This window comes from Siphateles boraxobius, unplaced genomic scaffold, assembly GCF_051911475.1.
Source record: "Siphateles boraxobius isolate OS27281-9 unplaced genomic scaffold, OSU_SipBor_1 11, whole genome shotgun sequence".
NCBI classification, from domain to species: domain Eukaryota; kingdom Metazoa; phylum Chordata; class Actinopteri; order Cypriniformes; family Leuciscidae; genus Siphateles; species Siphateles boraxobius.
In genome coordinates, this window is record NW_027508711.1 from 18,527,943 (window position 1) to 18,554,277 (window position 26,335).

At 36.8% G+C, this 26,335-nt stretch overlaps 3 protein-coding genes across 4 annotated transcripts in view; 1 reads left to right on the forward strand and 2 right to left on the reverse strand.

Annotated features, from left to right (window-relative positions):
- The first annotated feature begins 751 nt into the window (after positions 1-751).
- On the forward strand, positions 752-3,316 carry pou4f3 (POU class 4 homeobox 3). Its single transcript, XM_077248586.1, has 2 exons — positions 752-1,026; positions 1,298-3,316. Exons 1-2 carry the CDS (start codon positions 931-933, stop codon positions 2,195-2,197), a joined length of 996 nt encoding a protein of 331 aa, XP_077104701.1. The 5' UTR covers positions 752-930; the 3' UTR covers positions 2,198-3,316.
- Positions 3,317-12,645: 9,329 nt separating this feature from the next.
- On the reverse strand, positions 12,646-15,174 carry il13 (interleukin 13). Its single transcript, XM_077197290.1, has 4 exons — positions 13,697-15,174; positions 13,549-13,599; positions 13,186-13,305; positions 12,646-13,096 (listed from the first exon to the last, which is right to left on the reverse strand). The coding sequence occupies exons 1-4, from the start codon at positions 13,847-13,849 to the stop codon at positions 12,995-12,997; spliced, it is 426 nt and encodes a 141-aa protein (XP_077053405.1). The 5' UTR covers positions 13,850-15,174; the 3' UTR covers positions 12,646-12,994.
- A 326-nt stretch (positions 15,175-15,500) lies between these two features.
- The window catches only part of rad50 (RAD50 homolog, double strand break repair protein), a 41,437-nt gene continuing 30,602 nt past the window's right edge, over positions 15,501-26,335 (reverse strand). For both annotated transcript variants that reach the window (XM_077197288.1, XM_077197289.1), the window contains exons 21-26: positions 23,678-23,805; positions 23,200-23,424; positions 17,755-17,840; positions 16,414-16,556; positions 16,165-16,298; positions 15,501-16,047 (exon numbers count right to left, since the gene is read on the reverse strand). In XM_077197288.1, coding sequence (XP_077053403.1) covers positions 15,861-16,047; positions 16,165-16,298; positions 16,414-16,556; positions 17,755-17,840; positions 23,200-23,424; positions 23,678-23,805 — 903 coding nt within the window. In that variant the 3' untranslated portion in view covers positions 15,501-15,860. The remainder of the gene's footprint in view (positions 16,048-16,164; positions 16,299-16,413; positions 16,557-17,754; positions 17,841-23,199; positions 23,425-23,677; positions 23,806-26,335) is intronic.

Sequence of the window (26,335 nt, forward strand, 5' to 3'; positions counted from 1 at the left end):
AGAAAATGAGTGGGCTGAACTGAAGAGAAGAAGCGCCAACATGGATCTGGAGGGATTCTGTATGGAGGAACGGTTTGTGATCTCTTGTCAGGTGTTCTCCAAACTCATCAGGCATTATAGGAGAAAACTCAGAGCTGTTATCTTGGAAAAGGAAGTTTGCAAAAAGTATTTAATAAAAGGGGACAGATAATTGTTCCAAATGTGTTTTGGAGAAAACCATTTATTTCATAATGTGATTTTCCCCCCACTTTCAATTATTTTACTTCAATAAAAGGTTAGATGTTTGCATGTTTTTTAAATAAAATATCAAATTGATAAACAATGCAGATTTATTTTTTACAGCCATCTTTGATCATATTTACCAAGGGGGCAAATAATTCTGACCAGCACTGTATATACATGTGTGTGTGTGTGTGTGTGTGTATATATATATATATATTTATCTTCTTTATATTTATATATTTTTTATATATACTGTATATATAAAATATATATATATATATATTTATATATACTTTATATTATATATTTATTTATCTATTCTATCTTCTTTAATTTATATATATAAATTAAAGATAAAACAATTATTATTAATAGTTAGTTGTATCATATGATTTAAAAGAAATCACTTCGCTGATGAGTTAAATTATTGAAATACTGTCTAACGTTTTGCATGTGGTAAGTAAGCCTACCTACCATCCTACAGAAGCTTACTCTTTCCCGACTCGCATCTTGTAAGTTGAATAGAGTAACAGGTGGAGGCGGGAGGACGGTGTGAGGAGTGTGTGTGTGTGTGTGTGTGCGTGTGTGTGTGTGTGTGTAGAGCCCGGGAGGCGCTGCCAATGGAAACCGCACACACGAGGAGCGTCGAGCCAGAGCGCCGCGTCGCCTCCATGTCAGGTCCACTCACCTGCAAGGTGCGCACCGAAGATGATGGCCATGAACGGCAAGCAGCACTTCTCCATGCACCCTGCGCTGCACCCGAGCTCCGAGGGCATGCGGCGGGTGTGTCTACCTGCCCCGCAGGTACGTCTCGCGCTAAACTCCTCGTATTGTCTCCATTCTGTCACTTTGAGGTGTTTTGAGTTGCTCCAGCTTCCATCCCTCCCTCCCCAGGCTCTCCTTTCTTTCCCTCTGACTCCCTCTCTCCCTCACCCACATGCCTATCCAAGCAAAGCTGCTGCTTTCATATTAATTTTTATGACCTGTGCTTTTGAGGAGGGTGCTTGGGAATGTTCTTTAATCCAGAGTTGACACAATTCCCCATTGACTTCCACATGCGCGCTCTTCCCTGCAGCTCCAGGGCAATATATTCAGCGGCTTTGATGAGAGTCTACTGGCCCGCGCTGAAGCTCTGGCAGCGGCTGACCTGGTGTCTCACAGTCACGGCAAGAGTCACCCTTTCAAGACGGACGTCACCTACCATACCATGAGCAGCGTGCCCTGCACCTCTTCTTCGTCCACAGTGCCCATATCCCACCCGTCATCCAACCTGCCCTCGCACCACCACCACCACCACCTCAGCCACCAGACCCTGGAGGGGGATCTGCTCGACCACATTTCTTCGAGTTTATCGGTCAGCGGCATGGGTGCGACGCCGGAGATGAGCACTCAAGCCCACCAGCACCACCTGCAAATGGGTCACTTACACCAAGCCATGGCCATGGGCCACCCGCACGCCCTGTCGGTCCACAACGGGATGGCGTGCGTCAACGACGTGGAGTCCGATCCCAGAGAGCTGGAGGCGTTCGCGGAGAGGTTCAAGCAGCGGAGGATAAAGCTCGGAGTGACCCAGGCTGATGTGGGCTCTGCCCTTGCCAACCTCAAGATACCGGGGGTCGGCTCGCTGAGCCAGAGCACCATCTGCAGGTTCGAGTCCCTAACGCTTTCCCACAACAACATGATCGCCCTCAAACCCGTTCTCCAAGCCTGGCTGGAGGAGGCTGAAGCGGCTTACAGGGAGAAAAACGGGAAACCGGACCTTTTTAACGGGAACGAGAGGAAACGGAAGCGAACGTCCATCGCGGCTCCGGAGAAGCGATCGCTCGAGGCGTATTTCGCCATCCAACCGCGACCGTCGTCTGAGAAAATCGCGGCAATCGCGGAGAAGTTGGATCTAAAGAAGAACGTGGTTCGGGTTTGGTTCTGCAATCAACGGCAAAAACAGAAACGGATGAAATATTCAGCAGTGCACTAATGCTGTTAGAGCAAAGGAGACATTTTAGGAACACCACAGGGATCTAAATTTCTTCTTTTAAGCATTATTAAGCCTATACAGACATTTCATATTGCCTCCAATTGATGTAACCAGTGTGCGAATTATTCCATGGGGTCTGTACCTAATAAAAGCGTGTCTCCCCCTCACATAGAAGTCAAAACGAAAGGTTTCTGTGTAAAGGGATCTGTATTTTTACGTTTCATTTTAACCTCAAAAGTTACAGTCATTTTGGTTTGTGCGAGGTCGAGAAACATCAACCCGAAAGTTACTGACAGAAATCTCTCAATCCACCGAAGGCCATTGAATAATTCGCACACGTTGACCTTTTAAACAAACTTAAAATTATTTTGATTAATCTGTGATCACAGTTTACATTACAGAGTTCATGTAACTTTGTATTTAGCTATACGAGCAAGTAAAACTAACGAAAATCATGGAGCACTTAATGTGTAATTTGTTTATGAAGCTGAGTGTGATTACACGTCGTAATGGTTTATAAAGCAAAATGCACTGTGTAACATGGGCATCGTAATGTAATTTTTTAAAATTGTATTTGAGTAAAACAAAATAAATATTAATTTACCACTACATTAAAAAGCAATACTGTTCAATCCTTAAAAGCTTTAATTTGAAATAAACTCTGAATACATTTATAGGAGACTAACTGAACGGCTAAAAAACTTTGTTTCAGTATTATCACACGTGAAATTATATTTTGAAGTGTGTACGTGTGTTTTAGGTATTTAAATACTTATTTATATTACTATACAATTTGCGCACAAGTTACGATAGTAGGCTATCACATGAAATGTCCATTGAAATCTGTGTATAGCGTTTGTATTCGTTTGAATGTCTTGTCAGATGTGACTGCATAGGCTACATGGTGGAAATCACGTTCTCACAAAATGTCACTAAATATATATTTTATATTTATATTTTTCGATCATCAGTCGAAGTGATCCTAATATGCAAAAACTGATGGTGTAAAGAATGCTGCTATTTGATTTGCATTAATGAAGCCACTGCAATCACCCTCACTTTAAACTCCACTATAGTGTGACTTTGAATGTTATTTAATAAATTGATTTTTTTTCAAAACCTCTGTGGACTTTTTTAATTATTATTTTAATTACACACACACACACACACACACACACACACACACACACACACACACACACACACACACACACACACACACACACACACACACATATATATATATATAAAAACAAAAAAACAGGACAAAGTGTCTGGTGTCTTATCACGTCATATGGGAAAAGAAATCAAAAAGATAATATTGTATTTTATATATATATATATATATATATATATATATATATATATATATATATATAAATATATGCACCATTTTCATCTTACATAAACAATATAGTATCCTACAACGAAAGCAACTCGCGGCAAAATCCTTGTAATATCATTAATTTTTAAGACCTGCGTTGTTTTATTAATAAGCTTCAGTTCAATTGTGTTTAAACATTAATGAAATAATATAGACCAATCACCAACTAATTTAAATAATATTTATAGAGAGAACAAAAAGAAAAATGCAAGCCAACCTTATAGGCTATTTTCTCCTCTTTCTATCTCTGGTTTTCCAACTTTAAGAATGAGACACCGCTGAATAATAAATGTCTGTCACGGCTTTTGGGCAGAGAGGGATTTGAAATTATTAAGTAATGGCGATGCAATATTAATTGTATATTGGTATAAAACAGGCAGAGAGCTGAAGGGAGAGTTGTTAGTCAGGAAACGCTTCTTACAGGCTCAGGGGAAGGAGAAGAGACGCTGTTCAGGTAAGACGATGATCGTTCCAGTTCACTGTCATGTTTCAAGAAGTCGCTAATTGTGAAGTTATGTTAAAGACGATGTCGTTGTAGATTTGCATGCATTACTGTATACAAAATGATAATAATAATACTAACAAAAATAGATAGATAGTCTATCATCGAAGAAAGTTAGACAGTTATTATTTAAGTGTTGGTATGTTTAAATTAAATTATAGGCTAAAAAGGTTGATAAATTTGATATAGAGGCCAACAAGTTTCCGTTAATCATTTTGTTGGACTAAATTAAGAGTTAGTTAATTTTACATTTTAGAGCCAAACAGTTCAGAAGTAGGCAACTTAAGTTTCATTCATTTTTTTTTACATTACACAAAATGTAAAATAGTTGTTTATGGTGTTTTATTTTATATAAACATTTTAGTTATTTTCCTCTTCTTTGAAAAAAAAAGCCAGTATCGGATACAGTAAAAAACAAAACTAATGCTCAAATGTCCTCAGTATAACTGTCAGTGCAGGTTATTCTTTTTCTTTTATTTGTAATAGGTAATTGCAAAATTCGTTTTAGCATGTATTAAATAGGCTACTTCTATAACATTAAGTTCTAAAGCCTATTTAAAATTCGCATTTCTTTTAAATTGTTCTCCAAAGAAGTGTTAAAAGGTTTTAAAATACGTAATAGCACTGCAATCCCCCGCCCAGCCTAAATTATAATCATTCCTAATTGCCAAGAACGATCATCAGTCCAAATTTAAGTATAGTTAAACTAATGGGATTATGAAGGAGGGTTAAATTAATTGGAGAAGGCGGATCATGAATAATTAAGATCGGTAATACTTTTTTATATCATAACCCTCAAACAACAGTGTAAACCAATCTAAGTTGAGCACAGAGCAGGGCATGTGGCCAGTGGTGGGGACTGAATTATTGATGATCTACTGAAAGGTAGAGGCCTATAGGCAAAAACACTCATGTGTCATAAGGAATTGCATGTTTCAGAGCAATGTTCAAAGAACTGTTGCTTCAGTTCAGGCTATTTGAGTTTCCATCACCTTTTTACCAATCAAAAATTCTAAAGGGATGTAATCTGAAACCCATGAAACACTCATAGCCTAGCCTACTCTTATAATCAACTGAACACAGCTCTTTTTATTTGTTTCGTAGGCTACAGTTCAATCCTGAATAGAAATCTTCAAGAATTCTAAATGGACTGGAATAACCTTTTAGTAACTCGACAATTCAAGGAAATCGCATGGGAACTAGCCAATAATAGTGAATTAATTTAATTCGATTTCTTATTTTGGGAAATTCTGTAAAAAACAAAACAAAAAAACAGTCTAATATATGGAAATTATCTGACTGACAATAGGCCTACGTAAAGTATTTTAAAAAATAATATAGCAAACCCCCTTTCCGGGTTGTTTTATAAATTCTACAAAAAAAAAACTTCTTCATTTATAGATCTAAAGAAGCGTGCGAAGGAATATTTTAATGTTCAAAGCAATACACTCTGAAATGGCTATTTAAAGAAATAGCCTACCTTTATTTTTATGATAGCCTAGCTAGCCTGCTTGAGAACTTTGGGTTGCTCACGTGCTATAGAGACGCATTTACGTGAGAACAGGCTGGGTTGCTGGACATGCGTGTCTGAGAGAGACAGAGAGAGAAAGTGAATTCATGTTTTTATTTCAGAGCAAAGAATATCTGACAGAATGAGGGTGAAGGTCTCCTGGAAGATGTGGCGAACCCCCTCTCCCTCAGCGGGACAAGCGGTTGTTTCCGGGCCGACACTCCGAGTCTCCGTACGAGAACGGCAGAGTTAAGACACCGGCGCTTAAATTATTCATACAGCGCCAGCAGCAACATATGAGATGTAGCCAATGCGGAGGCAGACCGCGAACCCAGTGTGCTTTATTAGTCCGTTCCTATCATCATCACGCGCCAAGCAACCTTAGGCATTTGCCCGCGGTGTCTCCAAGCGATAACTCACGGGGTTATCCAAGGGGATACTGTTACCGGGAAACTTGAGGCCGTCCTTCAGAGGTGAATTTTGGGCGCGTCTTCAATGTTGTGTTAATTTCTTTGTAGCTCATACTTCAATGTCAAGCTCATACTCATCAAGGCGATTCGTCACTATTTTACGTTCTTGCGAATTTATTAATTGCTTACACCCCGGGGTCTCTTCATATAGTTCCCAAAAAAAATAAAAAAAATAAATTGTACGTTTCCTTAACAACCACATCGTATGAGTTAAGTCAGCCGAAATCTACAACTTCTAAAATAGTATGTGATCGGGTTAGAATGTCACATTGTCTATGGGCTATATGGTGTTTGCACTTTTTTATTCATTTATTTTAAATAAAGAGCCCCATTGAATTTAGCTGTTAAACAAGTAGGCCTAGCCTATAGCCTAAGTTTTCTGTCAGAACAAAACAAACTAAAGTTTATGTATAAATCAAGTATGAATGTAGCCTAGCAATATGGGTTAACACATATAGGCCTAAGTAAAAAGTGTAAAATAGTTACAACCATTTCTAACATTTAAAGTCATGAAAAGTTGCCATATTATTTTCTTTCTTGTGACATTCAATGCTTCATTCACGTGCTATCGGAAATATGAGTTAGTTAAAAATTGGACATGGACGCCCTCTCAGGTCCTATTTACCACTCGGGGATCATTTTGATATCCAAGTAAGTTCCCGAGATGGGCAGGCATGAACTTTATGCGGGGAGGGGAGAACGATCGCTGCTGTGACTGGTATTCTTTGAATGTTAGTCGACTTCAGAAGTTTCCCAGGAAATTTCCCATAGCAAGTGAAGACAGCACAAATCCTTTTGAGAATGTCGTATTTACCAGTTGTGGAAGTCGACGTGCGTTCAAGTCACTTTCATCGGTGCAAGATGGTGGCGGTGTCCCAAGAATACAGCAAGGTTCTTAAACTCTACTTAAAATAAAGAACAAAGAATGTGCACCAGGTAGCCAATGTTTAGATTTTTTATGTTTTTAATTAATTTATGGAGCCACATAAACTTTATATATGGTTACTTGTTATATTATATTACAATGCTATTGTATTTTGTGCAGGGAATTAGCTTATTTTGTTGTAAATGAACAATAAGTTAGAATAAGTCTGACAAGTGTCACTGCTAAATACATAACTTATGTATTGTGGTATTCCGTGGTATATTACACATATTTCTCACTGACACGCTCCCAAGGTCAGGGCTCAAAGAAAATCCCAAAACTTTGTGGTGGCGTTCATGTGCTTTCAACTTGAAAATAATATTTTCCTGATATGACAGGAACGCACCAATATTTCCAAGTGAAACTTCTTGAATAAAAAAATGCAGGGTGGGTCTTTGATATTGGTGGATCTCATGTGAGTGACAGGTTGCCCCGCCCTCATGCCCATAAACGCATCATCAGAGAAGAGATATTGTTGCAAGAGGGAGTTATTTTGATAAAAGATTACAAGGGCACAGTAAAAAAAAATAATAATAAAAAAAATAGATATGCATGGATAAATAATTTATGATAAATACTACATAATTCCATTAAAAATATATAAGAATTGTCCATTTTGAATTCATGTTGACTTTAAATGAACGGAATGAGACTACAGCACAGTTTTAGACTGACACAAATCATCTTACAGTTTAAATCAGACACAGCAGCCATATGTTTTCAAGTGTTATTACACTGGGTATACTAATAAGATCTATAGGCCTTTTTTTGAAGATTTTATTGGTGAAAGTTTGTGGAACCGTATAAAGCTTTTGGTACTTTATTTTAAGATGTCATTACAGTGTATAGTTACAGTGTAATTATATATTTAAATGAGTAATATTAATTAACAACATGTTAGGGTAGGATTAGGATTTGGTTGAGGGTTAGTTGCATGTAATTATGCATAACTTACTGTTATTTCTACGGTAAGGACATGTAACATATTTAACGACACTGTAAAATAAAGTGTTACCAAGTTTTTGTTTAAAATATGTATTTTAATTTTAGGACAGTGAGTGATAAAGTAATAGGCATGGTGAGTGATAATGTCATAATTTTGATAAAATAGAGAAAATCAAATGAAATAGTATTTGTGTGATTACAAGTCGGTGCAATACAAGTAATGCGAGTTACATAATCCGATTACTTTTTTTCAAGTAACCAGTAAAGTACCGTATTACTTTTTAATATTTACAACAAAATATCCTGTTAAAAACTTGCAAACCTGTAATCATTAAATGTTAAATAATACATATACTTTATGTATTTAATCTCACTTTATTAATCAGTTTCTTTGCTGCTGACTTTTGATGATCACATTCAACCATATTAAACAAAAATGACTTTAGATAAACCACATTTGTGTTTAATTTTTTAGTTTTTATTGCTGAAGTGTGAAATTCACAGACGTTAATTTGCATTTCCTTCAGCCTGAGACATAGGACTTTCATTTCACTTTTGGTTTGGTGTGTTATTAAAAAACAAACAAGAAAGCCCAGCCCAGGTGAGAAAAAGTAACGCAAAAGTAACGTAATGCATTACTTTAATTATTAAAGGGGTGGTAAAACACGATTTCACTTTTCTAACTTTAGCTAGTGTGTAATGTTGCTGTTTGAGCATAAACAACATCTGCAAAGTTACAGCGCTCAAAGTTGGGCAGATACAAAGCAAAGGGAGATATTTGCTTTTAAAAAATTCAATTTCTAAGGACTACAGCAAACAGCCGGTTTTGGACTACACGACAATCCTCCCGGGTTGCTGACGTCAGTAAGCCCCATTATTTACATAAACCCCTCCTCCGAGAATACTTAATAAGCGGGGCGAGGGCATTTTATATTGCTGTTTTGGAGATGAGTTGTCGAAACGCTGTTATTTTCATCCCGGTTGCAGGTCCACTTTGTTGAGCCTTCCTAGGGACGCGGGAGTTAGGGATCAATGGTTAATTATGACCCAAATCTCGCTCTCTGTGCTGCACATTTTATGGAGGAAAGCTTCCACAATCTTCGCGAGTTCAATGCAGGATTCGCACATCGGCTTGTCCTGAAAGATGGAGCAGCTCCAACTTTAAAAACAGAAGCATTTGTTTACGGGCCACAACCTGTAAGTATGATTTCTTTTTCGTCGTATTTTCCTGTAATAGTTTGTATTGTTAATTGTACGTTGTAGCAAGGAAGTAAACAAACGACAACGCTGTTTGGCTCTGCTGGTTTGTTAAATGCTCCTTCATACTTAACGTTATCCGACAAACACATAATGTTACAAACTTTTTTTAAATCTCAACAGCGAACTTGGAATTAGTGTAAATTATTCTTTGATTAGAGCTTTTATGTATTGTTTATCTACAGGCATGCTAAACATGGTTCTCTGTTTGATTTGGCAGCCGATGTTTAGTGTTCGTTTTGGGTTTATAGTTCTGGCGACAGATATTTGGCTACAATCGTTCTAAAAATACAAAAGTAACAGTGCCATACAGTCAGAAACAATCACTATAGATCTGCATTTTTTATAAAAAAAATCCCTTTGAGGACTGTAGTATAATTTGTTAGAACGATTATATGAAATTCTTGTTTATGAAGCTTATTTTTTTTTAATACTATAATAATTAGTACAATTAAATAACAGCGTATCTAAAAGGTAATGAGAGAACAACAAAAAACAAACCTTTCTGAAACGTCGTTTAACAGCCGTTCTTGAACAGGTTCTGCTCGATCATCTTCACTAACATTCTCTGGGTCTGATTCGGGCTCAAATTGGTATGGTTTTATTGACGCCATCGTTTATAATACACCAAAGCACAAACTAGGCTACCGGTAAAGGTAAGAGTCGTGACGTTTCCGGAAAACGTGCACTAGTCGGTTAGCGAATCACAACACACTGGGCCAGCTAACCAATCTGAGCACATTGCGTAGTTTTGAGGGACTGGCTTCATAGAACCCGGAAACCATCAGACCGTTTTTACAAGGAGGGACAGAGCAGTGTAGAATAAAGGTGAAAAATATGAGAAATAATGCAATTTTTTAAAAACGAAGCATGAACACATTACAGTGCACCCCACAAACACATTCAAGCCTTTGAAAAAATGTGTTTTACCACCCCTTTAACTTTTTTTAGGGAGTAATGCATTATTGTAACACATAACTTTCACTAACTCTGAATATAATGGGATCACCCCTATATTTTAACGCTAAATGTATCAATGCAAGCCAAAGCGAGATTTTAAAACTTCAATCCTAAAATGTAATTATAATTACATGAAAATCAAAATAGAACAGCAAATTCTGAAGCAATCTACAAAATGTTTGAAAAGAGTCCTTGCGTAAGCTGAGAAGGACATGAAAAGGACAAAATATAAAATACTTTTTGGTTACAATTGTAACATTTATTGCTATGTGCAATCCTGAATCACTTAATGAATGGCTGTACTGGTGAGGATTCAGGGGAATTGCTTTAGCATATACCTGCTATGTGCAAAGTCACTTTTTTTAACCCAGAGCGAGTCCAGGCTACGTGACACCAGGACTGTAATAGAGTTGACCCTGCGGCTGATAGGCACAGGTATCTGATCATTCGCGCCCCTTTAAGCGTGCTGTATTGTGGGACGTGTGCACACTTGGCTCTTGAATTGCCTTTGAATAATACATGCACCCATGCAGTGTGGTTATATATCACTCCACATGTTCTCTTGAGCTCCCACTATGGGACGCTGGTCTACATTTCACTGCTATAAGCACATGTGAAAGCAAGGGGGCGTATGTGCTATTATTTGCAGTTTTACACAGTGTTAAGGTGTTGTGTTGGTTTCCAGGGCATTGCTATACGTTCTGAAGGAACTAAGGCTATTTTATTCCCACTAAAGTAGCTAAACTGGTATAGCACTAGCAACACCCAGGTCATGGGTTCGATTCCCAGGGAACACACATACTGATACAATGTTTACACTAAGCGAACTGTGAATTTAGCTGCATAAAGCAACACTAAAAGCATATCAGGGGCCTATACCATGAAGCCGGTTTAGGTGGCTAGCCAGATATGTTTCAGTTTAGTTTGTGTCAACCCTGGGTTTTAGGGACCATGAAAGTGGTTTGGCTTTTAGCAGTGTTCATCGCCATAGTAACTTACGCTCCACGGCTAACCTGGTCCGGGGCAGGTTATGTTTTAGGTAAGAGGTTGCAAACTGAACTTGGACCAATCAGCTGTGAGCAAAGTGTCACATGACTGATGCAATAAAGTCACTCCACCTGTTTCTACTCCAAATTAAAGGTAACTACATAGCAAATGATTTTTAAAGACAAAATCGTCTGGTTTTTAGTGATGCTTATTTAGAATAATACATTTGTATGATTTAGATATTATTTATGTAATTATTATACCCTTTATCAATCACACATGTACAATTTTAGTTCATCAATTATTATTACGCAGTTTAAATGAATAAATATATAAAGGTAATATAAATACGCTTTAGCATCAATAGATGAAGCTATAAAATGACTACATGTGAGCTTATATGTTCAATTCTCTCTATACATTTATCAGCTGTATAAAATAACTTCACAACTTTTACTTGCACTGATATACAGTAGCGAGACTTTTTCTTTTAGTTGTCCTCTTTCATAGACAGCTGTTTTCTTCTTGCTGTGTAAATTTGTTTACATTCTTACTATTTAAAATACTTTTATTTAATAAGTGAATTGCGCTGCTTCTCTCGCGAGAAATTAATCTCAGTTTCACTCTTTCTCAACATGTGATTGGCTGTTCGCTACTGATATCACACCTAAACTCAGGATCAAAGCCTGAGTTGACAGAGAAAGTTGATGATCAGCATCATGGTACCAACAAAGCCTGGTTGGATTGGTTTGGTGTTGTCAACTCTAAACTAATCCTGTAACCCTGAGTTTGTTCAACTACTATCATGGTACAATCCCCAGGTGTGATTGTTTTCAATACAATGAAACGGGGAAAAGATTAATAGCACCGTTGAACTACAAATTCTAGAATTTGATCAGTGTATCAAAGCTTCTGTGATTCATTTCACATGATATATGCCCTCTGGAACACAGACAACACCCTCAAGAAAAAATACACAAATCCCTCATTAACAGTGAACATATGAAATATTTAACAAGTATAAATTATGCATTGAATGAATAAATGAATGATTAATAGCTTCATGCATGATTATTAATCAGTGTTAACTCCACAAAAAGGCATCTTTAGTCTTGTTGAGGGCATGCACAAGAAATACAAAGATTGCAGATTATACATGTAACACAATGACTCCTTTTAATAACTTTGCTGTTTAGGAAAAGGTTCTACATAAAACCTTAAAAGGGTTATTTTAGGCACTTCATATATAGATCCTTTTGAAATTTTAATTAAATAGTCTGAAAGCTCGTAAAATACTTAAACACTACAAAAGATTGAAATAACAGTTAAACGTGAAAGAATTATGTAATGATTTAAGTGATTTCTCCTTAAGGCCAGTTCACAGTCCTCCAAACATAACGGGTTCTTTAAAACCCTTGAGTCCTATATAGTAGCTTTTTTAAGAAGCATTTTAAAAGTTCATTATTTTGTTCACAAGTTAAAAAAAATAAAGACGCATAATACATAAATTGTATTTTAATATTTATTATATTGTAAGGTTACATTATCTATTACAGTCAAGACTCAGTCCAGACAACAATCTAAACATCAAGATACAATAAAAATAAAAGAAAAAAAAGAAAAAAAACCTCAGTAATGCTTTATAAATTGATGTTTCAGTGCAAGTAAAAATATCAAATTTTTAAAGCACTGAAAGAAATACTGCACAAAATCTGTACTTTACAAAATACATTAGAACATATCTAAGAATGATAAATACATTTGTGCAAATTTTCTTCAGGTACAAAATTAGATAGACTACAGCTATAAAAATAATATGTTAATAAAGACAAAAAAATAAATACGATCTTTTATAAATTATTTTTTGCTGAATGCACTCTGGACACATTTCTTGAGGTTTTTCAAGAAGTCATGCAGGATGATTTGAACAGAGCCTTCATCAACATGTTTGCAGGTGGTCTGAAAGACAGTAAACGTCACGGTTATTCAACTCCGGTAGGATGGAGGCATTGAACGGAAAAGACATTATGTTTCAGAGTTCAACTTACCCCATTTTGCACGTTATACATATGTAAATTCCTCATTAGTGTCTTATCAGTACGGAAATCATCATATTTAGTAAGCCCCGAAATCTTCTTCAGTTCTTGCTCAGCCTTGCAGAACACATCCTGCAAAGATATTGAAATCACAGGTAAGACCAGGGCTCAAATCCTTTCAATTCAAATATTAGCATTATAAAAGCAGAAAAAAAATATTTTAAATGACTCATAAATGTTCCCACATAAGAGACTGGCAAAAGTCCACAAAAACGATTTTTACAAACCCAAAAAAGCTTATTAAGCTCTGACCATGAAAGAAATATGCTGGATCGTTGTTAATGTTACTGTTGTAAGTCAATGAAAACTTCTCACCTCAGAGCAAGGGGCATCCGTGTTCAGATCATACAGGAAGATTTTTTCCCCCTAGAAATAACAGGTAAAATGAATATTGCAATCATGCTCTGCTCGGTGTCTAAAAGTGTAGACAGTTTTGGCTTATTATACTAAAGTTAAATCTTACCTCGGGCTCCACTGGGAGATTTTTCATTGCGGCGTCCAGCTTATGAAGAAGCTCTCTCAATAAAGTCTTTCCTTCTTTCACAGAAGTCTTTTCTTGTTTCGCAGGAGCACCGGAGACGAAGACAGCGAAAGCGAGCAGTAGAATAGTCTTCATATTTTCGTATGTCTGGTTGGATTTCTCAAGACTTTGGTTGTTTGAAGGCCTGAGGTACTTGATTCCCTCTCTGCTGTACACTGTGTATATATAGTCTCAAAAGGGACTTGGCTATCTAGCTGTTTTTTTTGCATCGTAAGCGAAGCAACGTTTATTGGCCGATTATGGCGCGCTCACTTATTATCTTGATTGAGATGTGGTTGATAATGTTTGTCATATTGTCCTGATTTCCTGGAACTGACACTGACAAGAAATATCTTCACTGTTTGCTTGTGCAAATAAGTTTCATTATTGCAAAATCAATTGATCAATACTGATAGCTTTTGCTGCAAATCCGCAGGTGTTCGTACTTGCAATTAGTCATATAGATAACTGAATGTTAAAGACAATTTTAAAACATTATATAACATGAAAAAAGAATACTCAAGTTGCATTTAGAATAAGCAAGTCTTATTGTAAAGAGTTACCATAATATTGATACCAAATGTTTTAACTAGTCATTTGAATTCTTTATTTATCATGAAAATAAATGAGCAAAATAAACTTTAAAGTGGAGGGAAAGGTACTGACAGCACCAATTCAGAGAGAGCTGATAAAGAGAGAAACAGAACCAAAAAATACTATATATTAGGCACAACTAAATAGCACAATATTCACATAAACTATTATAAATGTATAAGTTCACATAAATGAAAAGTTATCATATTTTAATGTTCTGTAATTGATATTAAATGATAAAAAAAAAAACATTCAGTTAATTTGCAATTTAGTTGGTTTTAAATTAATGATGAATGGATATAATAATTTTACGACCAGAAATTGAAGAAAAATAAATCCAATTAGTAGAGGCATCATAATTGTCAGCAGCCGAATCCCCCTGTAGCCCGAGACTGGTTTCCCACTGAAGCTGAGCAGGGTTGAGTCTGTCAGTACCTGGATGGGAGACTCCTGGGAAAACCAGGTTGAGGCCAGCAGGGGGCGCTCACCCTGGGGTCTGTGTGGGTCCTAAAAGTCTTAAATTAGATTTTTTTAATTTAAGGCCATAAAAAGTCTTATTTTATAATGAAAGGTCTTAAATTTTCGATGGCAATTTGACTTAGACATATCTTAATGTTTTCCAAATAAAAACTATCTTATTAGCGTACAAAAAAAGCACATCCTTCAGATGAGACGTTAAACTGAAGTCCTGGCTCTCTGTGGTCATGGCACGTCTCGTAAAGAGTAGGGGTGTAACCCAGGTGTCCAGGACAAAATCCCTCCAGTGGCCTTTATCAATCATGGCCTCCTAATAATCCAGAGGAGAGACTCCTGATAGGATTGTGAAGCTGTACATAGTAAAGTGCAATATAAATGCCAGGATTGGTATCAGTGATACTGATCTTAATTAGTAAAAAGATTCCAATAAACAAACATCGAAAATGTCCAATATTTAACATACAGTCTACAGTTATGTTGTTTCCACATTGATTTAATGTGAAAATATATTGATGATTACAATTTTTTATGTTAGGAGCAATTACTCGTGATTAATTACAGAAACCTTAACTACTTTATTTTTGAAATCAATCGATAGCTCTAATCCAAATATTTTTGATGCAGCTATTACAGATCATGACGTGAGGTCACAAATAATTTGATCATGATTCAGAAATTAGAACAAGAACATATTTTTTTAATATTTCAGAAGTCGGCAACTAAATGTACAAACTAATATTAGTTAAGTTGAATCACATTGTGCCTTTCATGAAACAACAAATTTCCTATGTAAATTTCACGCAAAAACATTCTTATGTAAATTGTTGCATTCAATTTAACTTGACAATTAATGCATGTATGGTTATGTGGACAATTTCCTGCCAGGTGCTTAGATTTGGCCCAGATTTGGTACATGGAGACTGATATGCCTTATGTTTAGATCATGCTAATCAACTGTCCAATAAATTGAGCTTTGATTCTATGTCACCTCTGAATATAGACTAACAGTCTTTCTTCTCTCATCGGATCTGAGGCATCAGTGCAGGTAGGAGTTGAGTGTGTTGATACTGCACTTTGTGATTTCTGAGCACTGGTCCTGGTTCTTCCGGATCCTGTAGAAATGCTCCACATAGTTGGATCGCCCCAGGAGCTCGACAAAATCCTCGTCGTGGGTGATGACAAGCAGCTGGAAGTTGCGTTGGCGAGAACGACTCTTGATTATCCTGCAAAGAAACCAATGGCACGTCTTTTAGTTGGTGAAAGTGTCCAATGGCAAATAAAAGTTTTGTTTCATGTTTAAAGACTGGCTGTATTTATGTTTTGTTTAAAAAAAGACTCACTCCACCAGTGCGTGTGCCAAGGACTCTATATTCTCTCTGTCTAAATTGGTGGTGGGCTCATCCAGGGCCAGAATCCCACAGTTCAGACAGAACGTCTCAGCCAGAGCCAACCGTATTATAAGGGAGGCGAGAACCTACAGACAAACAAGCAGTGAACATTTAAATGGGAGCCTTGGGTGATTCTAAGAGAGATTGGATTTTTTTTCACTGGAGTGATAGAGAAACACAAGATCGTAGCTGCTTTTTGACCTTTTGTCCAGCACTGCAACGCCCCCGCATGTCCAAAGCCGTGTCTCCTTTGACCATTACCACTCTATAGTTGTAAGTCCTTCTTTTCAGGCTGGCAGAGGCGTTCTCATCCACATCAGAGCGAATCTCTACGTACTCGATGTCTGTGGGAGATCAGGAGACACACGTGTGGTAAAAACAAAAATTATTCAGACACCAGATATACAGTAATTTTGAATATTTCTCTACTAGTGGGTGCAGGACACTATAGTTCATTTATGTCAGTGAGGAGGACAAAATAAAGTAAACTGTGACATATTATACCCAAAAACTTTTCATACAGTGAACTACCAATACAATTTATAAAAATTTGGGACCAAAAATTATTCAGACACTTTGACATGACCATATTTTGCTTTAATTGCTAATGCAGCCGTTGTACACATACAGACTGAACAAAATAAAGCACTGCTTAATTGGTTGACCTAAATTGGTATTATCTAATTGTGTACTTAAAATTTAACCTAATTCATTTGTGAGACAGTCTAACAGAGGGATGGCCTAAACCAGTGAAATATCAACTGATTTGATAACTCTTGAGTTGTAGTCATATTTTATTACCATTTTACTGTGGTACATTTTATGTTGAAATAAAGCCCTGCACGGGCCTCAAATCTAGGCCCGAGCCCGACCCGTGTCCGACAGCTCATCGAAATTATCAGCCCGACCTGAGTCCGTTTTTTTTTTCTTCTCTTATTACACAGCGACAGCCTGCCCAATTTGCAGCCATTAAAATAGGTCAGTTTTCTTAGTTATGTTTCTTTTCATTTATTTATTGTTAATTTAGACAAATGTTAGGAGCATTTTGTTTTAAATGACGACCAAGCAGCCGAGCCGACAGCTATATATAAAAAATATAAGCTATATAAGCTATATATAAAAAATATAAAAATATAATAAGGATAACCCAAAAAAGGCCCGAGGCCCGGTGTGGTGCCGAATTCTGACCCCCGCCAAATCATTACCCCCCTAGTATGGTAGGTTTAGGATTAGTTGTGAGGGATGGGTTAGGATTAGGCAATCAGATACTGATTTCAACGAGGGGGGTAATAATTTGGCAGGGAGTCGATATTTCGGCACAACACCGGCCCTCAGGTGAACTATGATGAGAAAATTGGCCCGAAGCCCGGCCCTAGGGGCGTAAATAAGTCGGGGCCCGTCGGGCTCGGGTTGAAATGCAGGGCTTCATGTTGAAGGTGTCTGAATAAAAGTAAGTCTCAAAACAATCAAACAAAGATTTGTCACCTTATTCATGAAAACAGAGCCATAATTGCAGACAAACATTTGTGTGTAAAGGCAGACCTTGTCCCCTGTATGTGCTCCGCCATAAATCTCTGATGATTTTATTAATCTCCTCCATCTTCATGCTGTGAAACTTCATTATTGTTCTGTAATAAAAAAAAAGAGCTTAATGAATATTCATATATATTAGGGATGCACGATATATCTGTATCGAGTCAATTACCATCTAATATTAGAGATAAAAAAAAAAAGAAAAAATTGGTATCTGACGATATTGGTTATTTAATTGTGCATGCTAGGCTTGCTGCAGTATTGTGTGTTCCAGGTGTTACTCAGTGTTCGGCCGTACACCGATCACATTACTTGGCCACCAAGGCACCTCCCCCACTGTCGTTTTGCTTTTTTATTTAAATAAAAATCATTTATTTCAGTTGGACAACAGATGCTACAATTATAAACTGAAAGCGTCTTCTCTGCTCCATATACAGCACAAGCTGCAGAGTGGCAGCTTTCATGGATCACATGACGAGAGTAAGGAGAGATGATTGACAGGACGATGGCGGAGGATTTGGTGCGTAACAGATCCTGAGTGTCATGGATGAGTATGCGTGTTCGTGAAGTCGAAATGAAAAGCTACCTACTCAATCGATTAGGATTAGAAGAACTGTTCCCAAACATATAACTAGATTTATGCTAGAAACATAATGATCATTGCAATAATGATTAATGATCAAGTCATAGGCTCTTCATTTTCCTATTTAATGGAAATATTTACTGCCGAGCGAGCAGTAATGTAATGTACACACACACAACTATAAAAACTGTTCATTTTTGTGGGAAGCAAAGCCCTTCTACAATATTCTCCTTTATTTCAACGCATTAAGTGACATTTGACAGTGCAGTAGCTCACCAACACCAGCAGCTAAAAAGGCTCGCCACAAAACGAAACTTCTTCATCATTGCTTCACTGTGGTAGAGATGCATTTATTATTAGATATTAGATTTTTGAAGACACATCTCTGGATTTCACAAAATGTGAGAAAATACTGTAATTTTGACCATTAGGTTTTTTCTCACCCATTTATTAGAATTGATATTAGGTGAAATCTTGCATCTCAACATGGTGTGTCATATCAGATTGCCACACTTCCTCTACTCTTCTGCACAGTCAGCAATGATGGTATCATGGTGAGAAGAACGGGTCAGCTGGTTCGATGTGAATACTTCTCAATATTTCATTTGAAGAAAACTGTTTTACCAGCCCACACCCAATCAACGGCCTAGAAAGCAGAAAACCATGGACCGCTGTCTGTGTAAAGTCTCCATTTGATCAGCTATAGAGAATATAAGTGACGTCACATGCATAAACCCAATTCTCAGCCTTGGCAAGTTTCCAATCAATCTACTGAAGCTGACCAACATGCTTTGTCCAATGACCACTGGTACGCAACAATCTGGTTCAGGAATTTTCAGTAGTGATCTATAAGATATTTTGGATTGCTTTAATACTCAACATGTAAACCCCAGCTATATATTTCAGAAGGAAAGAATGTTTTCTGTGCGTTTGCCTCCTAATGCCCGGGTCAGTGCCACTAGGAGGCCTGCGGGGACCAGGCCCTTCATCAAATTAGTTTCCCTCACTCCTAAATACTCTTGAGATGTACAACATACCTATGCTTAAATACTAGGGGTGGCACGGTCATGAAAAAACATCCGAATCGCTCGGTTCGCTTGTCTCGGTTCGGTGCGTGTGTGCGTCGCACGGTTCGAAGCGTGCGCAATGTAACCTCGTGCCCGTGACCTCAGACAGTTTACTTTTCGCGCGAAATAAGAGATGTGTGGACAATGGACATACATATGAGGCTTGTTCGACTTGAACCAGCGCTGCACAGACCGATCCATGAATAACATCAAAGTACCGCGAGAGCAACGGCTCCGTATGCTTTTCAGTCACTCTCGCGGTACTTTGATGTCATAAACCGATCGGTCTGTGCAGCGCCGGTTCAAGTCGAACAAGACTATATACAGTAAAAGTGGAGTATTGGGTGCTGCAGGTCTCGTCACGTACAGAAATGGCAAGTGGGAGAGATGAGGAAGGCTAACCGGAGTTGGAGGATGCGGAAGTCCGGTGTGTGGGAACATTTTTGATTTCATGTTACCTATGATATTGAAATATATACAGTGACACTAAGTTTAGATAAGAGACTCCAGTCATACGTTTCCAAATACTGCACTTTAATTTCAAGTGAAAAAAATGTATCCTCACTCTCAGGGAATAGAAGCATTGTTGACACTGTTTTTGTGTTGAGGTTGAACTTATGTTTCACTTTATGGTTATGCCTTTGCTATTGTTATAGCCTCATTATAGGCAATTATGTGTGTAACATATTTTGACTTATTTAAAAGATAGTGCTTAAAGAGTTCCTTTCTTTTTCTTTTAAAAGATAAACATTTTGTAAGAGCTACACTGACATTGACAGTTTGATAAATGCAAGTTAATTTTAATCTTTGTGTGATAAAAATGCACATAAGTCCCTGTAGAGATAGCAATACACATTCTCCTTTTTTGCCAAATAAACAAAAGCATTTCATCAATGTCTTCTCTCTTGCTGTATAAAAATGTCACCTAGCTTTCCTCAGAGATGGTCTCAATAATGTGCTTAAAGTCAAGTCAAATTCAGTTTGTGCATGATTACATGATATACATTTTTTTTAATACTGTATCCTGAATTGTGAATAATTAAGCTATAGCCTATATCATATGCTGAAGTACATTTCTGGAGTGTTAAACATTAAAAGAAAAAATAACAACAAGAACCGTACAGAACCGAAAACCGTGACCCTAAAACCGTGATACGAACCGAAGGTTTTGTGAACTGTGCCACCCCTATTAAATACATTTTTGATAGTATTTGAACAAATAAAATGAATTATGGAAAATCAATAAATGGAACCTTTTCTTCTTTCGGTGTGGCAATGGGTAATTTATCCTATACGTCACATCATGTGACATCACATGATTTATTTCATCGGCAGTTGGTCAGTTAGCAAGAATCTAACTCTTCTAATGGACAGTTTTATGTTTTTACATATCACTGTATGATAAAATAATGCAAAGCCTATTTTCATAGGCTTAGTATTTTAACTAACGTTACTTCAGGTTATTAATTAGTGACTAAAATAATTTTATACAAGTGGTGGACAGTAACTTTTTTGGAAAAGTTTGGTGGAAGTTTGGTAACTTTGGTGGAAAGTATTTTTACTTCGTTACTGTACACAAGTACATTTTTTTTATCATTTTTTTTTTTAAGTACAGTATTTTTATTTTGGGAAACTTTTACTTCACTACATTTCAAAGCATAATATTGTACTTTTTATTCCACTTTTCATAAAAACATTTGCTCCAGTTGAATTGTACTTGCATTGTGTGTGTATAAGTGGTGAAACCATAAATCAGCCTCTCAAACAGCTCGGAAGTACCGAATTTACTTCTTTTTCGTGGCTTTTTATGATTAAACGGCCAAATAGATACAAAATTATGTCAAAATGCCTGTCTTGCTATTCAGGTAAATACTGTCAGTCTTGGAACCCAAATAGGTGAGAAAAAAACATGTTGTGTGACAGTATATTGGCTCCGTGCATAAGCTCCTAATAAACATAAAGGTTTAAAACCTAAAAATGTTAATCAAATAACAGAAGACAAGGAGAAAATCACTCACTGCTCTTAACTGAATAACTCTGATTGTAAGCAAAAATCTGTTGTTAATTTTTTACAATAGAAACTATCCAGTGTTATTTTACATGATTACTTATATTTTCATACTACTGTTAGATCCACCTGAACAACTTAAATCCATGTTCATTTCATTTGTCTAATTATTCTATTTTATTTATTTGTGCTATCATTTGCAATTTGTTTATTTATTTATTCCTATTTTATTACTGACTGTTTAGTTGTCTTTTTTTTGTTGTAAATGCAGTTCAACGATTCAAATAAAGCCTCCCTGTGCTGTGTGTAAGCTATCCCACAAAACTACCCCAATTATCAAAAAATGATGAGAACAAATTATCTGTGTGGTGGTATATGGCAGTTTTCCCTGTGGTATCAAAATATTTAATATTTTTTAAGGTATTGTATCGAATTCCAGTATCATCACTACATCACTATATGGTATATTTTGTTATTGATTAATCAGCAATTATCAGTAGTATCAATGCATTACAAGTTTACACGTTTTGGTAATAAATTAAAATGAATATATCTTAAAGAATAAGAAATTAAAGATTAACGGTTAAAAAGTCTGGATAACGCCTCTGCACTGTAGATACGCTGATGACGGCAGAACAATTCAGACAACCACAGGCCTGCTGATGTAACTTCTGTGAAGACACAGGACGATACAGATCTAAACCAACGATAATGATTTTTGTGACTTCCTCTGTATATTCCTCAACAGAAACCAGCAACATCCTTTTGACCACCATTTTTAATAATTATTGCTGAAATTGTACATTTGTGCAGAACAGAGACCAAGGAAAATTAACTAAGATTTGGCCGAGGCAAATGAATGTATATTGTAGAAAGATCTAGTAAACTGTAACTGAGTGGTCAGTGCTTGTGCCTCGAACCACTTAGCCAGGGTGTTCATGCAGGAGAGAATCAACATTAAAATATGATCTGAACCAGTATAGTTCCACAAGGACCTGAGTTTAGTGTTCGTACTAGTCCCACAATTGTGTGGAAAAATATCATATGCAAGCGTATTTGCCCTTGTGACATCACAGACATAGTAATATCCTAAAAACTGCTTTTGTAGCTCGGTTTAAATGCTTTTGTTTTAACAACTTATAAGAGGTCTTTTTACCATTAAAATACCCTAGGTGTCAAAAGGTCAAGGGAAATTTGATTTCTCATGTCATGAGCCCTTTAAAGTACAATAACAAGGCATTTCCTGCAAATAAAATGATGCTTTCTTTTTTATAACTTTTCTGCATTTTTACCTATGTTGTAGCTTACTCTAACTTTACTGGATATTGCAGTGATTGCTTTTTGCTCTTGTATGAGAAATTGCTTTCTATGTTTCTCTTACGTAAAACACTTTGTATAATCTCATCTGCTGAACGATTTCTTAGTAGTTTCTGAATAAATATACAAAAATGTGTATATTGTGTAATATAGTGTTTTTGGACCAAATTTTGTATACATTAAAAAATAATTTTACCTATAGTATCAACACCTAAACATGGCAATGGTTATAACATGGTAAGGGACTTTTTGTGGAGTCCCTGTGATATCAAGCCCAGCAGTTAGTGATGATTCAACTGCATCATTAGTGCTAAACGTTGAGTCAGACTTCCTTCAGTCTAGGTAATCGCACACATGGCCTGTTGCTGATTGTTGCTTCTTGCTGTCTGCCGAACCACATCAAAACCAAACCTACACACTGACAAACCGCTACCTGAAATTACCCCTTCAGAAAACCCCTGATAACAAAACCTACTTACTGGTCCAGGGCTTTATAGTAGATGTCCAGGTCCTTATTGGCCAACTCTGTTGTTCTCATCACAATCATTTTGTCTCTGTAGAGATCCTCAGCCCGGCTATACTGATCCTCATCGAGCTCTTTACGAAAACGAAGGATCTCGTCCTCGTAGCCTTTCTGTCGTCCGACAGCCACACTGCGGTTCTTTTTCAGGTCCTCTAACTTTCGCTCCACTTCTCGCCGCTCACTAGACAACAGAAGATACACTCTTTAAGATTTGAACTCTCAACCTTTGTAAACATTTAAACAAACTAGTTGACATTAAAGTAGTTAGGAGCAAAAACTAAGAGTTAGAGAGAGAGATTAATTTAGAGTTAGGGAAACCAAAGAACATACTCCGCATATAACGTTTTCTGAGCTTCAGAAAGTGTCAAACATTGTCAGGACTTCCTAACTGGCACTTTGGTAGCTGTATATAAGAGGTATAAGTGATCTCATACTTGCGCAACTGCACGACTTGCATGTTTCCCATCTCCTTAAGCAAAGTCTCACGTTTTCTAGACACCTCTTTCAGCTCCTCCACACGCTTCCGTAAGGTCAAGTTATCTTGTAGCCAGCGTTCTTGAACCTGTTAAAAATCACACAATCATATATCCTCATTAAAAATTGAAAAACATGCTTCCTTGTTAGGAAAAACAGAAATGTAAGCACTTTGCGACAACACATGCGTTCAGACAAGTGTGCTCAGCTGGTTAATCAGCGATAATTTTGCAATTTTTAAATTACCACTCAACAAAATGCATTGAAAAACATCTAAATTAATGTAAAGAGTTGAGATGTGATACATATGTAACACTATGTGACCTACATATGATAAGATCTGAGAAAATCAGATCCACATCATGTGTGGCAAGTCTTAAAGTGAGAGCAGCCTAATAAACCTTCTGCAGTCTGCCATTAAGGATAATCAAAGGACAAAAGAAAAAGAGAAAATCACTCACTGCTCTTGATTGAACAATATTTGTAGCTTTAATACGGATTAATCTATATTTAATTGATACTTTATGCAGTGAAAACCGTGAAGTGTTTGATAACTTTAATACATTTCTGTTAGACCTACTTGAAAATCTTAATCTCTGTTTACAAGGTTATATGGGTCAAAAAGCAATGAGATCAAAAACTTTTTTGTGCATTTTGACTGGGCAAGTAAAAATCTGAACCGGTCTGACTGGGCCAATGGAAAACAATCGAGCCCTTAAACTGTATATTGAAAGACACATGTAAATGACATTTATTTTAATGGGTTTATGTAAAGATTGTTTTAGGTTCAGTTAAATAAAAAGGTGTTATATTTTTTAAAGCCTTATAAATGTTAAAATTAATAGCTATACTGTAGAATTAAATTATACTGTAATGCTAAATGCCTATAATTAATGGCTAAAATTGAGGAAAAAAATATATTTCATAGAGACATCAATAGCAGTTTTGGTATCGGTGATACTGGCCTTCCTCCATTAAACAAATATTTTAAATATAGGCTACTGTTTGTTTCTACATTAATTTGGAAAATAAATGTGAAATTATTACAAATAAAAACGTGCAATTAATCAATAGTTTTTTTTAATCGATTGAACGCACTAATATATACAATACTGTGCAAAAGGCTAAAGCACTTTAGTATTTTTACCCCCCAAAAATTAATTTAAACGAGGTATTTATATCTTTTGTTGTATTGTGTCAGTAGGAAATATCTGTTTACATTTCTAACATTCCTTTTGCCATAAATTGTAATAATCCAGTGAGATTTTTATATGCACAAGGAGTCTGACAACAGTCGGTGCTCCACACGGAGATCTGATCTCACCATCATCAAGTCCATCTGTGATTACATGAATGCAACTGTTAATGATTTCTGCAGTCTCAAAATTATTCAACCCCCTGAATAGAATCCCTCACAACAACACAAATCTGCAAAACAGGCGTCGTCTCAAGCACACCTAATGCAACTAATCAAGGGCTTCATTAGTTGCACCAGGTGTGCTTGAGCTAGAACACATGAAATATCTGAACTGGCTAGGTCTGTTGAGTGTCACGCTTGATTGCATGTTAGAAATATGGCTAAGTCAAAAGAATGGTCCAAAAAGTTAGAGAAAATATCATCGCCTTCACAAACAAGGAACAGGATACAAAAAAATTGTGAAGGCACTAAATGTTCCTAGAGAAACCGTTGGAAACATAGTCTGCAAGTTCAAAGTTAAAGGAACAGTGGTCACACTACCTAGACAGGGCAGAAAAAGGAAGCTATCAATGGCTGCAACCAGATTTCTGAGAAGTTTAAGAAAAACCCTCGAGTGAAAATAGTGCTGCAAAAAACCTGTAGCAAGACTTGGTGGCAACAGGCAGGAGGTTTCAGCTTGCACAGTAAGGCCCGTACTAAACGCATGTGGTTTCCATGCCAGAACTCCAAGACGTACGCCACTGCTGACCCAAAAGCACAAGAAAAGTCTGCTCTAATTTGCTCAAAATCATATAAATAAGCCACAGTGGTTTTGGGATTCTGTTCTGTGGAGCGATGAAACAAAACTGGAAGTTTTCGCCCCTATAAATCAGCGATATGTCTGGAGGAAGAAGAAAAAAGCATATGCTGAAAAAAAAAAAACGTGTGGAAGCAAAGATGGATTCATTAAAGTATCAGGAAATCCTAGTGAGGAAGCTGAAGCTTGGGCGTCATTGGACCTTCCAACAGCACAATCATCCCAAGCTTACCTCAAATTCCACCAAGGCTTGGTTTCAGAAGAAGTCCTGGAAGATTCTATGGTGGCCCTCACAGTCACCTGACTTCCATAGAAAATATCTGATGCGATTTGAAGAAGACGGTTGCAGCACGCAAACCCAGGAATATTACTAAAAAATATTCTAATATTCAGAATTACTGAATATTACTGGGGTAATATTGCACATGAGTAATGGGCTAAGATTCCTCAGAAACGCTGCCAGAAGCTGGTGTCTGGTTAAACATCTCGTTTGCAGCAGGTCATAACAGCATAAGGAGGTTCTACTAAGTAATAAAGATGCTTGACATTAAGGGGTTGAAATAATTTTGAGACTGCAAAAGTCAATAAAAGTTTGATTTGCTCATTGCAAACAGCTGAAAGGCT